Below are 13,664 nucleotides of genomic sequence, written 5' to 3'. Positions count from 1 at the left end.
CTTTTACATTAACTTTATTTCTCTTTTGCTTTCAGGAATCTCCTTCTGGACGTAGAAAAGCGCTTGCCACCAGCAGCATCAACATGAAGCAATATGCCAGCCCCATGCCTACACAGACAGATGTCAGGTTAAAATTCAAGCCTTTGTCTAAGAAAGTGGTATCTGCCACACTACAGTTCTCCTTATCTTGTATTTTCCTGAGGGAAGGAAAAGCCACGTAAGTTGTTGTTTGTTGGTTTGTTTTTTTTAAACCAGATAGCCTGCTTTGTGTTGCTTTTCAAAGAATCCTTTGGATAAAGAGCTCTTTCTATATAGAATGGTGGAATTTGAGAGTATCCTTCAGCATACCTATCATTCCTGTCATACTTGGTTTCTTAACTGAGTAAAAGTTGTTTCTTACTCTGTTTTCAGCCTTGTGTTCTTCAGAGACAAATGGCTTGTGCTTTACTCTTACAGACATTTTAACTAACAACAGTTTAAAAGTATCTACAGGTCTGAAATGAGTGGAAGTGTGTGTTTAATGTGCATGTGTGTGTTCAACAATACCCTTGGCAGATTTCAAGCGAGCCCACTGATATTTCACAAAGAATGCAATAAGGACAAAGCCAGTTGGAAGGTGAGGGAGGGTGGAGTCAGAGTTAAGATTTTGGGTTGAGCACAAGAACATGCTGTGGAAAGAGTTCTCTTGGGCTCTGATTACCACTTCCTTGACTCACTCACTTGGTTCTGTCCCTTATTTCAATGGCCTTTAGAGGGCAGAGGATACAGGTTATTTTTGCAGATGCTGTAACCTTTCCTGCAGTTTCTGTCAGATTCTAGGTGTTGGTTATTCATGTGGTTGGAGAATGGATTGTTTGTCACAGTCCTAGTTTCAGCTAGGGCAGTTTTGTTTTGCCTTTCTGTCTCTAGAATATGGCAGTGTGAGAATGGCAGAACAAAAAGAGGTAGATGGGGAAGCTGTTCTAATGGTTCTTCTGCCTCTTCCTAAATTTCTTTTCCTTTCCAAAAGACTAACAGTTTACTTCTGGCTTTCAGTATTCTGAATGCATTTTTAGACATTGCTCACTCTAATATATGCCCAAGAAACATTGCATGAACTCCTTTCCAGGCTGCCATGTTAAAACATTTTGACACAAAAATTGTTTTATCTGCATGCTTTGAAAGCCACAGATGCATTCCTTACTTTTAATTCCTATGACTGTTTCCCCTCTCTGACTAACCTGTTGTAAACCACATCTTGGCATACCATATAAAAAAGATATTTTTGAAGTATTTAGGCGTGATTTAACATGGTTCAAATGCAGCTGAAAATGAGGATGGAAGAAGTCATCAGCTGATATGCTCTTAAACTTGAGCAACCAGCATCCATGAACTATACAATAAACAGCTATATTATGCTGTTACTGGGTTTTGAGGCCATAATTTGTAAAAATGAATCCATTTAGGTTTGCATGGATCTTCTTCCTATGGAAATTGGTAGGTTTCAGACTGAAGACTGTAAGTCAGGTAGATTGCAAGTTATTGACAGGGCTTTCATAGTACCCTGAACAAGGGATGTGAAAAACCTGCTCTGTATGAAAGCATTGGAGCATTTCCAGTATGTGCAAATAGACACTGCTTTTTAATCTTGTTAATAATTTCAGATATTTAGAAAAGGGATTTTAATTTCTGTAGCAGCATCAGGAGTTAGGAATGAATGTAGATATTGCTTGCAGCATGTGAGCAGTAGGTCTGACCAAGCATTTTCACTTTAACCAAAGCAGACCAGGCAAGCATTTACCAGCCTTTCTGGGCTGGTTTAAAAATTTGTTAAAGCAGTTGTTTAGGTAGCTCTTGATGCAAAGCAGGATTTTTTTTACCCTTTACAATTTTGATAATTTAAAACTTTCCCTTCAGTAATTGATATATATTTATGAGTGTATTAATTTTGTTTTTTCACTATATTCAAGATCAGATCTGATATCATAGACCTCTGTGAAGAAAACATCAAAATATTTAAAGAATTTTAAAGAATGCAGTAATATCAGATGTGGTATTAACAAGCTGCATTTTAGTCCCTGATGTAATGTTTTTTTATTTAGGGATGAAGACATGCAAAGCCTGGCTAGTTTGATGAGTATGAAACAAGCTGATATTGGTAACCTAGATGATTTTGAGGAAGACAATGAAGAAGATGAAGAAAACAGAGTGAATCAAGAGGAAAAGGCTGCAAAAATTACAGGTTGGTTTTGCCATAGGCATTGTAAAATATAGTTTCTTTTGCTAATTGTCCCATGTTTTAATTGTCCCATGTTTTTTATCCTTACGCTGTATTTTTATTTCACTTTAAGGAAATCCTAATGACCAAAACAATATTTAGGATAGCTTGATTGAAGAGGAACCCATCCATAACTCAACAAAGCTTGGATTATGAATCCAGGAGTGTTGGTTTGTGTCTGTGTGTCCTGTTTTTGGGAGAGAATTGACTAAATAGGTAGCATTTTAGGGAAGCAAAGAACCAGTGTGAACAGAGGAGCAGAAAAAGCGGAGGGAAAGGGTCAGTGCGTGAGAAGACAAGAGGAGAGGCTCAAGTGAAATGATGAAGGCAGTTTGTGAGAATAACTGCAAAATGAGTTGTGCCATGGACAGATGCTGAGGTTCTGCTCAATAACATGGCAATTCCAGGCTGCATATTGCTGCCTTTTGGGTGGGGGTATCTCACGGAAAAGAAATCAGGAGGCTGTTAAAGGACTTTAATGAATTTGATAGTGAAGTTGTTTGAAGTGAGATAGTGTAACCACATTTGAATTGCTGATGAAAATGCTTAGTGTGTCCAGGATAGCTGAACTAATCGAGGCAAGTCAGATCAGGATGAGATGGTGTTAAATTGTTGGTAGAGATCAGTGTGTAGTATTGCTCCAGATGGGTTCTGTAGGAGCTCTTTGTGTAAAGAACCAGGAAAAGAAAATTAACTTCTGGTGCCAGACTTCATAACTTCCAACGCTCTTTTAAAATGTCTGAAATAAAGGGATCCTTCTCCAAAGAGGGGGAAGAGCATCCCAAGCGGAGAAGTGAATTGTCAATCTGTTCTTGAAAATTCAGAGAAACATCGGTTCACTGTTATGAAACATTACTTTCATCACTTCTTTTTGAGCTTTCATTGCAATCAAAAGGTTCAGCCTGAAGCAGTTATTACTTAGTTACATTTAGTGTTGTGAAAGGATGCAAATATGTTTTCTGTATGCTTTACATATTCAATTAAACATTTTTTACCCTGGCCAAATCTCTAGTTATGCTGTATGTGTCTGGCACAGAGCATAATGGAAAGTCTGGAATGAAATATCTGGGAAACCAAGATAATGTATTCTTGGTCAGGGAGCAGAGATATACCAGTCTGGTCACACTGAAATCATTCTACAACATCAACTTCTTTCCCAGTGTAACCAGAATAAATCAGATCACAACATCAAACAAAACCTGGCATGTTCACCAGGCCATTGGATAATCCAGAGTAGGCCAAATTAAGGAGATGTAATGTACAATCTATAGAAACTCCTGTGCTCAAGGGTTTTATTAGGATCAGCCTGGGTACTGCGTTGGGGACTACAGAAAACCCATATGCAGGACAGCAGGTGAAAAGCATCAGATCTTGCTTCTCAACACTTGTTTTTGAAGCATTCAACAAGGCTACAAATGATTCCTAAAGAGGCAGAAATCTGATCTAGTTTACATTAGGCTGTCTACTATCCTTTGGGTATGGAGTGAACACCCCTGCAGATAGATGGGAAGGGTGAGCTGGCTGATGTGCAACACAAGCTATTTCAGAGTCATTTCAGCTTTTCCATCTGCTATTTTAAAGGCCAAAATGATCTGTTGAAAATTAACAATACCTCCTTGAAAGGCAGAAGTAATAAATACTTCTGGAATACACAATTTCTGTGCCTTGCTCAGCCTGCTCTGATACTGTTTTCTCGCTGTACAAGATGGGAGCATTGAGTTGGTCTTTTTGTAAATGAATCGTGATGTGGGGAAGGTCAGCCTTGGTCTTTTTCTTCTTATGTTGGTAACAACAGCTAAGTTGCTTTATGAGCCTGGCTGGCTTTTCCCTCCTTTGGGATGGAAAGGGATGTTGAAGGGGAATGAGTGCATGCAATTTCCCAAGCAAATGGGAGAACATAAAACATCGGGCAGTAAGTAAACATTAATAAATAAGATGTAAAGTATCTATTTCAACATGTGTTCAAGACTGATTTCATTGGCAATTGCAGTGACTCCTGTAATAAATGTAATGAATGGGGAAAGCCAGGAGAAGAGCTGAGGAAGCAAGGGAGAAAGAGGTAGGAATCATTGTAGAAAAGCAGGAAAAAGTTTAGAAAGAAGGAAATTAACAAAACTGATGTAGCCAAGAACTCTTTCAAACACAGTGTTCACAGAATACCATAAAGTTAATTGAGGAAGTTACATAACCCTTTTAAAAGCTTGCTGCTACCAACATTTTCTCCTCTTGTGCTGTGTTGGGTGTTGGCAGCTGAGGAGCTGGAATGCTTCACTGACTCAGAGTGCCCCGCGGCAAATCCCTCACCTTGGTGCGCCTGTTTTCCCAACTGTAAAACGGGGATACTGCCTGTAACACCTCACAGGAACGATGGGAGCAGTACACAACTCATGTTTGTAATTGGGCTTGGAAAAGTAAAGTGCAGGTAGCAGAGAGGGAGGGATTGTTCTCCTATCTTTGACTCCAGGTTTTCTCACAGAAACAAGGGATGGCTTGATGGCAGAAAAGTTATCATTCCCAAGGTTGCAAGAGGTGCTGCAAGGCTTTTATCAGACACTGTTTCTTCTTGCAGCATACAAAAATTTTTGTTGGTTTTGTTTGTGGTTTTGGTTTTTTTTGTTTCATTGTGCCAAAGTTGCAGTTTCATAGATGAACATATATACCCAGTGCTGGGAGAACAAGGGAGGTCTGCTGTGTGGGGCTCTAGATGGTGCAGGTGAGTTAGGAAATGCTGCTTCTCTTCCTTGATGGGTTGCTTAACTTTGAGTAGGTATCTGTGCCTCTGTTTCTTCAGCTATGAAGTAGGTGGTGCAATACTGACTGACCTCAAAAGCACTGTGGAATTTGGGGTGGTCAACATGGAACTGTTGCCATACGACTGACCGGACTGAAAGATGTTTTCCTTTCCAAGCTCTACTTTCACTTGGAAAAATCTCCCTCCTTCTCAGGCTTTCCCCCTCTTCCTTCCCAGTATTTCTTGTTGAAATTTTTCATGTGTTAAAGCTGTATCTCCCCCAGTTATTCTGTGTGAAGTTGAAAATTGTTTGTTGCCATGAATTAACTTTCAAATATTTAGTTTCTACACTGTCAATATACATGGGTTTAAATCTCCCAAAATTTTAAATCTCCTGTCCTTAGTCTTCAGTGGAACACAAGACATCTCGTGCTTGAAGAAAATGTGCCTCACAACTCACAAACAGGGCAGTAATAAATATGTTGCTTCTCTTAATGTTTTAATTCCTACTTAGAGCCTCATGCTGGGGTTAATAGCTGCCTCCTGCTCCATCTGCCCAGGAGCACAGTGGCTGTCCTGGGGCACCACATGGAATCAGCAATGTGCCCATGTGCTACCTATTGCAGGAGTGTGAATTCCAGCATGTTTCAAGAGCAACCTTCTGGATAACAATATGTGTAACCCTTTGTTGCAATTTTAAAAAACTATACCTCTCCTGACAGCTTGTAGTATATTTCCTCTTTTTCTTTGTCAGGATCACCAAGCTGCTTGGAAAAAAATAAAAAAGAAAGAGAGAAGAATTAAAAAAACCCCAAAAACCAAACCAGTGATTTATGTGACATACTTGTAGAACAAGCTAATGTGTGTTTGTAGATAATGAGATTTATAAAAGATAATATAGGATATAAATCTCCAACCTACCATTTCCATACTCCAAAATATGACATAAACCATTTAATATTGTAATGAGAAACATTGTAGTGCATATGGGTGTTTAGGTTGGCAGATAAGACCAGGTGATTCAGACCACATCAAAGAACTCCCTCTTTTTAAAGCTCTGAACTTAATTTGTTATTTTCTGACAATAAAAACTGAATTATAATTGTTTTGGGTTTTTTTTTTCACATGCTGACATAATAAATTGTAAATCATGTCAGCATCTGAGCCTGTTTTTAACTACTAATTCGTTAGTACTGTGCTGTTTTATGAGGTCAGCTCTGTTTTATTTGAATACAGAAAAATATGTTCCATTGTCTATCTCAAGTCTTAAAAATTCCCAGAAGATAATATTACATTATGCAGACTTCTCAGGTGTATGTATGGTTTTTTATTGAGAAAGCTAAGTTTTGGGGTAGTTTTTGTGTTATTTTTTAGGATAATAATGTTGTGTTTTGGAGCCAAAAATAAGGAAGTGAGGATGATTAAATTAACTCTGTGTAGACAGATATAAGTGTAATCCCATGTAAGCACATTTATGCTTTAAGGTCAGGATCAGGTGAGAGGTGCATTACAGAGGAATTCTGCTTGAGGTTTGTCACTGTCAGCATTTAGGATGTCCAGTAGATATTGGCAGAGGAGGTAATTTTCTTTGGTAATTTTTAGATCATCTTTGCAAAACCATTTAAATTTGCCAAAGTAACTTTTTATCCATGTGACAGAAATATTATCAGGTTCTGGTTTGCTTTGGGCTTCAGGTTCTTTGAAGGCATGAAATCAGGAAGGGTGTCAGTGTGGCAGCTATAAAAAACCAAGAAGCAGCCCCCCTGACTAGGAAATTCTGAGTGGCCATGAACACCAGCGTGCATTGGGACAGTCAGCATACTACTCAATTTTTAACTAAGTTCAATATCTTGCTGCCTAAAACTAGTTCACTGAATAAAGACAAAATTTTGCTTTCCCAAACAAAAGCCAGATGAGAAAAAGTCAAGTTCAAAACAGCAGTAAACTAAAAGTATTATTGAGAGGTAACCTCTGTACACAAGAAATGAAACTTTAAAGGAAATACAAGAATGACTGGCATGAAGCTTTAACTTCACTGGTGACACCAGAAGGCATCATTTATTTCACTAGGAAAAGACAGGAGATGAAAAAGACTCAGTGGGGCAGTGCTACTCCACAAGCAGGATCATCTCTCCTGCACAGGTTTCTCTTGCCTGTTTGTCATCTGGAAGGATGAAGAAGGCTGTCCCTTCTCCACAGAAACTTACACTCAGGTCTCTCAGAGATGCCCCAGGCTCAATCCCCATTACTACAGAAGCTCCATTGCGTTAGGGGGGAGCAGAGAGGAATTTTTCCCCTTGGGCCAGAAGCCTCTCAGAACTAGTTGTTTTTTTGTTTCTTGCCTTCCAGAATTATGGAGTCTTCCCCATCTTGACTAGAATCGAACATTAACACATTTTAAAAATCACTAGTTCATGGCAATTCAGAACTCTCCACTATGGACAGGAGGTGAAATAGAATTTTAACAAACAGCAAAGTACTACTTATGTAGTATGACAATGAAAATTCAACTGATATATACATTCAGTTTGCATTCTCCTGGCACATACTGATCATGTATTTTAAAACTACTTAGGTAAATTCAGCTTGTCATGGGTCAGAATGTAATGATGACTAATCGTAAATATTAAACAATTAGAGTGTGTATATAAATTTTAACAAAAAAAACATAAAAATGCATGTTGTATAGGTTAGTTTTCTGTAACCTTATGGGTTTGGGAGAGAGAAATTGTTTTTCCTGGGGTGGGGGGGCTGGTTTGTGTTGATTGACAATGTTTCATATTCAAGTTTTCTTCATGAGCAGGAAAAATCTTTAAATTATATATAGTACATCTATCTAAATTTGCAAGTGATGTGCATAATACTCATCCTCATAAAACTGACTATTGTTGCTGACACCATAACCTGGCTAGGCTTTGTTTATGTCTTGTTAACTGGGTTTCATGTTAAATTATCCCTGAAGCACCTACACAGGTACTTTGCTGTAGTTATATAATTGTAAGGATTCGTTCTAAATCTATTCTTTTACCCTCTCTCCCTCGCTCTCTCTCTCTTTCTGGTAACAGTGTTCGTTCCACTTCTGTTTCATTAAATGCCCTTGCCTTACATTTGTCTTGACTGGCTTCTATTTACAGAAATTGTAAACCAGTTGAATGCTCTGAGCAGCTTAGATGAAGATCAAGATGACTGCATAAAGCGAGCAAATATGCCTTCAGCTAAATCAGCCAGTTCCTCTGAAGGTCTATGAGCTTTCATCCTTTCTTTCTGTTTCTGATTGTATTTACTGTGACCCATTACCTTTTGACTCCTGCCTGTATTCAGCTGTCAGTTTTATCTCTGTGCTTCCACCCAGCATGACTCTCAGTAATTTGTAGTGCATCCAACAGGTAACAACATGATAGAGAAAGAGCCTGTCTCCGCTACAGCTCCGTTGTCATCTGATAATGAACAAGAAAGAAAAAAAATTACATAAAAAAAGAAAGAGAAACCACCAGACCCTAAGCTTAAAACATTAGTTGTGTAGTCAGTAATACTTGACCTTTCTAAAGTGACAAAATGTCCTCTTTCTGCTTTTATGTGCACGTTACATCCAAAAATTAAAATTTCCTGCCGATAGTTAGCATGTATGTGAATAATCAAAATCACCGTATTTAGCTTGTTAGATGTTCTGCAACGTTTATTTAATGAAGGAAAGAGAAGGCTTTTTTAGAAGTCATTTCTGTTACATAATGTTCTGATCAGAAAATAGAAGTTTCATTCATTTCACTTTTTTTTTTTCCCTTTGTTGATGTACTTACTGGACTGTGTTAACTTAGTCGTGCAGTTCGTGCCATACCCTGGTGCAGTGTTTCGAGGGACTGTTGACACGGGGCTTTTTGAGCTCCAGATATGTTGGATGAACAGTTTGTATCTATTTTAAAACAATATTCCAATTTGTTTGTAGAGCTTATCAATAAGCTTAATTTTCTGGATGAAGGGGAGCAAGACCTGGCCAACTCCAGCACGAACCCTTTTGGTGATCCTGACACAGCAGAATTAAATCCATTTGGAGACCCTGATGTAGAAGGTAAGGAATTTCTTTTACATAATTCATTGCTACTTGCAAATGCTTTGTGAAACATGATTTTTATTTCTGTAGGGCTAGAAATGTAAAATTTTAATTGATTAAATACAATTATTTCATGTAGCACTGAGGTAGCAATAGCAATGATCCAGTTGCCACTAGAAAATTGATTTATCCTTTGAGGCACACCCTTTGTATTGAGGTGCATTCTGTGTATTTGCCACTGGGGGCTACCAGTTGAAGCAGAGACTTTTAGACCTATCAGGTGTGTTACTAGGACTCACCTTATGTGGTATGAATAAGCAACACATTCTGTCAGACAACCCTGCTCCACGTGGGTGATGGTTTCTGTGATAATTTCCTTCACTGCAATCTTCTGCATCACAGCTATTCTTGGTTAGCACTAATCTTCATTATTACAATTTAATTTTCCCTCTTTTATTCTTCCTTTTTTTTTGCTTTTATAGCTTCCTCAGTTAAGCCTTCTGGCATTGTGCCTTGCACCACATGCTAGGTGTTAATCCCCTTTCCAGACTGACATGCCCATTCTTGTTCCATTTGGGTGAGATGTACAACCCCTGTAAATTTTTAATCTGATAAGATTTTGGCCGTGAGGCCAGAAGGGAGCACCAGGACAGCAAACATCTCTGCTGTCCTCAGCTCCATGCCCAGATATGCAGGCTCCCATCTGCTGGATGTTTCACTTCTAGCTTGCAGTTGCTCAAAAGGCCAATTCATAGTTAATTCCCAAGTTTGAAGCTGTACTCAACCTTTCCTGTTCAAAGCTCCAGGACTTTTCTTCCTACAGAAAATTCCAAGTCACTCTGTTATGGCAGTGGAGAAGAACCACACTGAGCAGGAGCAGCCCAGGGTGCATCCAGGGGATTTCTAAGGTCAGGTCAAAGAGAATGGGTTTCCAAGCTGTAGTTTCCACCTTTGGTCACTCACTTTCTTTGGACAAGCTGAATGTTTACTCACAACAAAGTTTTTCTGCCTTCAGAGTCCACGGAGAATGATGTGGGTGGAGATCAAGTCCTGTCATACTTTGGCTGTGGTGTGACTCACAGCTTGTATTTCTGAAACAGGGACATTGCACTGTCTTCTGTATTTGGCAACTGAAGCCATAAAGTCACTATCCTGGGCACCTTCTCCCTATTATAAAGTTGTCAGGTTTTTCTAGAGCTGCAGAAGTGAGTTGTTTCAGCTTTGTAGATACCAATATATTTGGTTTAGGTTCTGGTGTCCTAATCTTTGGCTTTCCTGTCTGTCCCTTGACAGTGAATTCCCTTAGGATCATGGAAGGAAACAGAATTAAGTGGGAATGTAAATCCCTCTTGTAGTCCACAAAAAAGTTGCTCTAAGAGATTCAGCCTATGTTCCTTTCCTCCTTTCTACTTCAGAAAGGAGAGCTCCCTTCTCCATGGAAAAAGCTGTACAAGTCCTGTCCTACCTAAACTGCTTTTTCCAGCCCCAGCCTTTCTTTCCTTTCCAGAGAGAACCCATTTTGGAAGAAAGCAGTGGGTGTTCTGGCCGCAAAATGCAGTCACTCTTTCTCCTCTTGCGAACAGAGACAGCTGGTGTTGTTTCATACTGCTGGAGATGCTTGGTAACTTGTAGCAAGGTCATTTTGAGCAGTCTGCATCCAAGACATCAGCCTGCTTACCTTCCTGAAACACTCTCGGCATATCAGGGGAATGTTTTTCTTCAGTTGATTGTGATTCTTTTGGTGATACCTGCTTTTACAGTATTCTTCAGTCAGAGGTGTGAACACTTTTCCATTTCTCTTGGTCTGTTCTGTGTCTTTGGGGCAGTCTCTGTGATCAGACTCTTGGGTCCCATCTACAGCTGTGGGCAGCAGCGCTGAGTTATTGGGTGTGTGAATACCAAGTATTATTCTCCCACACAGTCACTGCCATGCAGCAGTCAACATACCATAACAGGACATTGACTGGGATAAACAGGGTGTCACTAGATTCTTCCTACTGTGTCATAAAGCGTTTTTTATTTGGGAGGAGTGGACCTTCAATAAGGTTCATGTGACAATGTCTTCCTGGAGCACTAAACCAGGCTGAAAGATCAGCTGAAAGAGTGATTCCAGCCTGTCAAAGAGTTGGACATCTGGTGTGGCATTTTTAAAGCTTTTATGTTTTGATGAGTGGCTCCCAAGGGATTCTTCTTTTTACCTCAGACACCACTGAGAATCACTGGTTCTTTCACTCCAGACCTGTCTTGTCTCTATAATGGGAACTGGTTGTGTTCCCATTACCTTGCATGGCCTTGTTGACATATGCCTTTCCTCCAGTCCTCTTCCTCCACAGAAAGTTGAGGGGGAGAAAAAAATGGTGCTGAGGCAAATTAAAGAAGATGGTTTTGGTCTTCAGCAACAGTAGGAGTCTGCTGTGTGTTTTTGTGGCTAGTTGGATCAGTGTCTCTATGGGGAGCACCTAGACATTACCATTTTGAGATTTCCCCTTGTTTTGAAATGCATTTTGAGGCTACGCAATATCGTAGCTGTTCTCATCCTGTTGCCCAACTGCTGAAGGCTGCCCTGTTTGTGTCCCATTATTCACTCATGATTCTTTTATTCTGATACCTCAGTGGAACTTTTATTACTGCCATCTCTTTCTAGGAAGCTCTTTGAGACTGCCTGCTTGTTTGCTTTTGCATCCCGAAGTGAATGTAACCTTTTTGGTGGCCACCCCAGAAGCTTGAGAGCATGACAGAGGTTCAGGAGTTTAAGGCAGGCTTTCTCCTACAGGCTTAAAGAGTCACATTACCTGTTTCACTTGTCTTGTGATCTGCTTAAATCAAGAGATTAACTTTTTATTGTGTGCAGGGATGAAGTATTTTTCTGTTCACTTACATGTTAGTCTCTTTATCTTTCTATCTGGACAAGGCATAATCTGGAACTTAGGCTTTGCGAAAGTTCAGAGTCTTCTGTAGAATTTGTTACTTAATTTCCCCAAGACGTGCAGAGCAGCCAGCTGGAGCCTCCTTTCCTGACTACTTTGCCATCAGATGTGAAGAGGCATGATGTGCTATTTGGCAGAGATATTCCTAGGATATTCCTATCAAGCCTGTAGTGTGTGTGCTCAGAGTCACCCAGAGTATGAATATGTATGTATTGACAGTCACTCAAAGACAAAGGAGGATTACTTGCCAGTATATACTTGTTTCCTAGACAGATATTTCTTGTGCCTGTTCACAAACCAGCTACTTTCCCTCTATCTTCCTAATCCCCTAATCACTTAACCCTGGGAATGTGGGGTGGAGAGAAACTAAAGGCGTGAGTGTTTCCAGCGCCCGTGTGCACGCTGTAGGTGTGGTGTGTGGCAGAGGGTCATCAGCAAGCTGGCTCTGGATGCTGCTGGGATTTAAAAAGTGCTCAGTGTCAGTGATTTTACACACGCAGCAGAGTGAATGTGCATATGAACAACTCAAAAAAATTGTCAGATGTGTTTCTTGGCTGACATGTCAAATTGAGGCTTATTCCCTCTATATCTACTAGGTCAGCTAGACATTAGAAATCTGGGAAAATCAAAAAATAATCTCTTTGAACAGTGTATCTCTACAGCTTTATACTAGACAAGCTTTACATGATAATATGAGGACTTTTGGATTTTTAGCCACAGTACAACATTATAAAATCAGTTAATTTCTGTGCAAAGTATTTACTCGGGGAAGTCAGCATGTACAACAAACGAAAGTAGAAAACCATAACACACTTTTATCACTCCAGATATTTTTTTTAATTTGCTGGGGAATACAAATTTTTAAGTTGCATATAACCTATACAACACACACAAGACATGAAGATAACTCTTTGCTGGCACCCTCTGTCATTTAGATCACCATTTTCTTCAGCAGTGTATTTCATCACCTTGTGTGTGGACTTCTGAGCTCCTTGCAGCACATTTTACACTGAAAATGAAAACAGTGTTACAGTGCAGCAGCAAACCCCAAATTGTTCAAGGGTAGTCCTGCACACAGAGCAGGAGGAAAATGGTGATTCTGTCCCTTCTATTTCTTCATGAAAAACAGCGTGTTGTGAGTGTTTGAATAAAAGGATCAGAAAATCACCAGTGGTGATCCCATACGGGGATGTCAGTCATTACTCTTTCTAGAAGCACTGGGCAGTTCCATCTCTACTCTGTGCTGTTTGTTGGGTGCTCACATGCCATGGTGCCCGTGTGCCTGCCTGCCAGTCAGGCAGCCAGTGGCGTAACCGAGTACCTTTCACATGTGGCTGCTTCTTTCATCCTCTGCCAAGGGGAAAGTGGTATGCGCGATGTTTTGGTGGAGGTTTTGTTTGGTTTTAAGGGATGTGTCACAATATGTTTGTGTTACAAAAGGCAAGTGGGTTGAAGGGCAGGGTGAGTTCTGGAGATGCTCTGGCTGATTGTGCAGATAGGTAGTGCCAGAATGATTATTATCACAAGCAGTCTTTCTCAGTGGAGTTAGAGCAAGTAATATTTCCAGAATCTGGCACAAGAGCAGCTGGTGCTTCTGCTGTAGTAATACTTCTACCTCTCTTGTTGTCACTCCTACCCCTGTGGCTTTATTGCTTAATCATGCAAAATTATTTTGTGTTTGACCCTTGATGTGCCAAACTG

General features: G+C 39.9%; 1 protein-coding gene across 16 annotated transcripts in view; it reads left to right on the top strand.

The window, feature by feature from the left end:
* The window catches only part of EHBP1 (EH domain binding protein 1), a 207,596-nt gene that overhangs the window by 78,098 nt on the left and 115,834 nt on the right, over positions 1–13,664 (top strand). For 12 of the 16 annotated variants that reach the window (XM_015622091.3, XM_015622093.3, XM_033513206.1 and 9 more), the window contains exons 6-9: positions 36–217; positions 2,082–2,221; positions 8,123–8,227; positions 8,932–9,054. In XM_015622091.3, coding sequence (XP_015477577.1) covers positions 36–217; positions 2,082–2,221; positions 8,123–8,227; positions 8,932–9,054 — 550 coding nt within the window. The remainder of the gene's footprint in view (positions 1–35; positions 218–2,081; positions 2,222–8,122; positions 8,228–8,931; positions 9,055–13,664) is intronic. The other 4 variants (XM_033513208.1, XM_015622086.3, XM_015622085.3 and 1 more) reach the window with 1 other exon arrangement.

This window comes from Parus major, chromosome 3, assembly GCF_001522545.3.
Source record: "Parus major isolate Abel chromosome 3, Parus_major1.1, whole genome shotgun sequence".
Taxonomy (NCBI): domain Eukaryota; kingdom Metazoa; phylum Chordata; class Aves; order Passeriformes; family Paridae; genus Parus; species Parus major.
The sequence above is the reverse complement of the archived record's forward strand: the minus strand, read 5'-3'. Positions and strand labels throughout refer to the sequence as shown.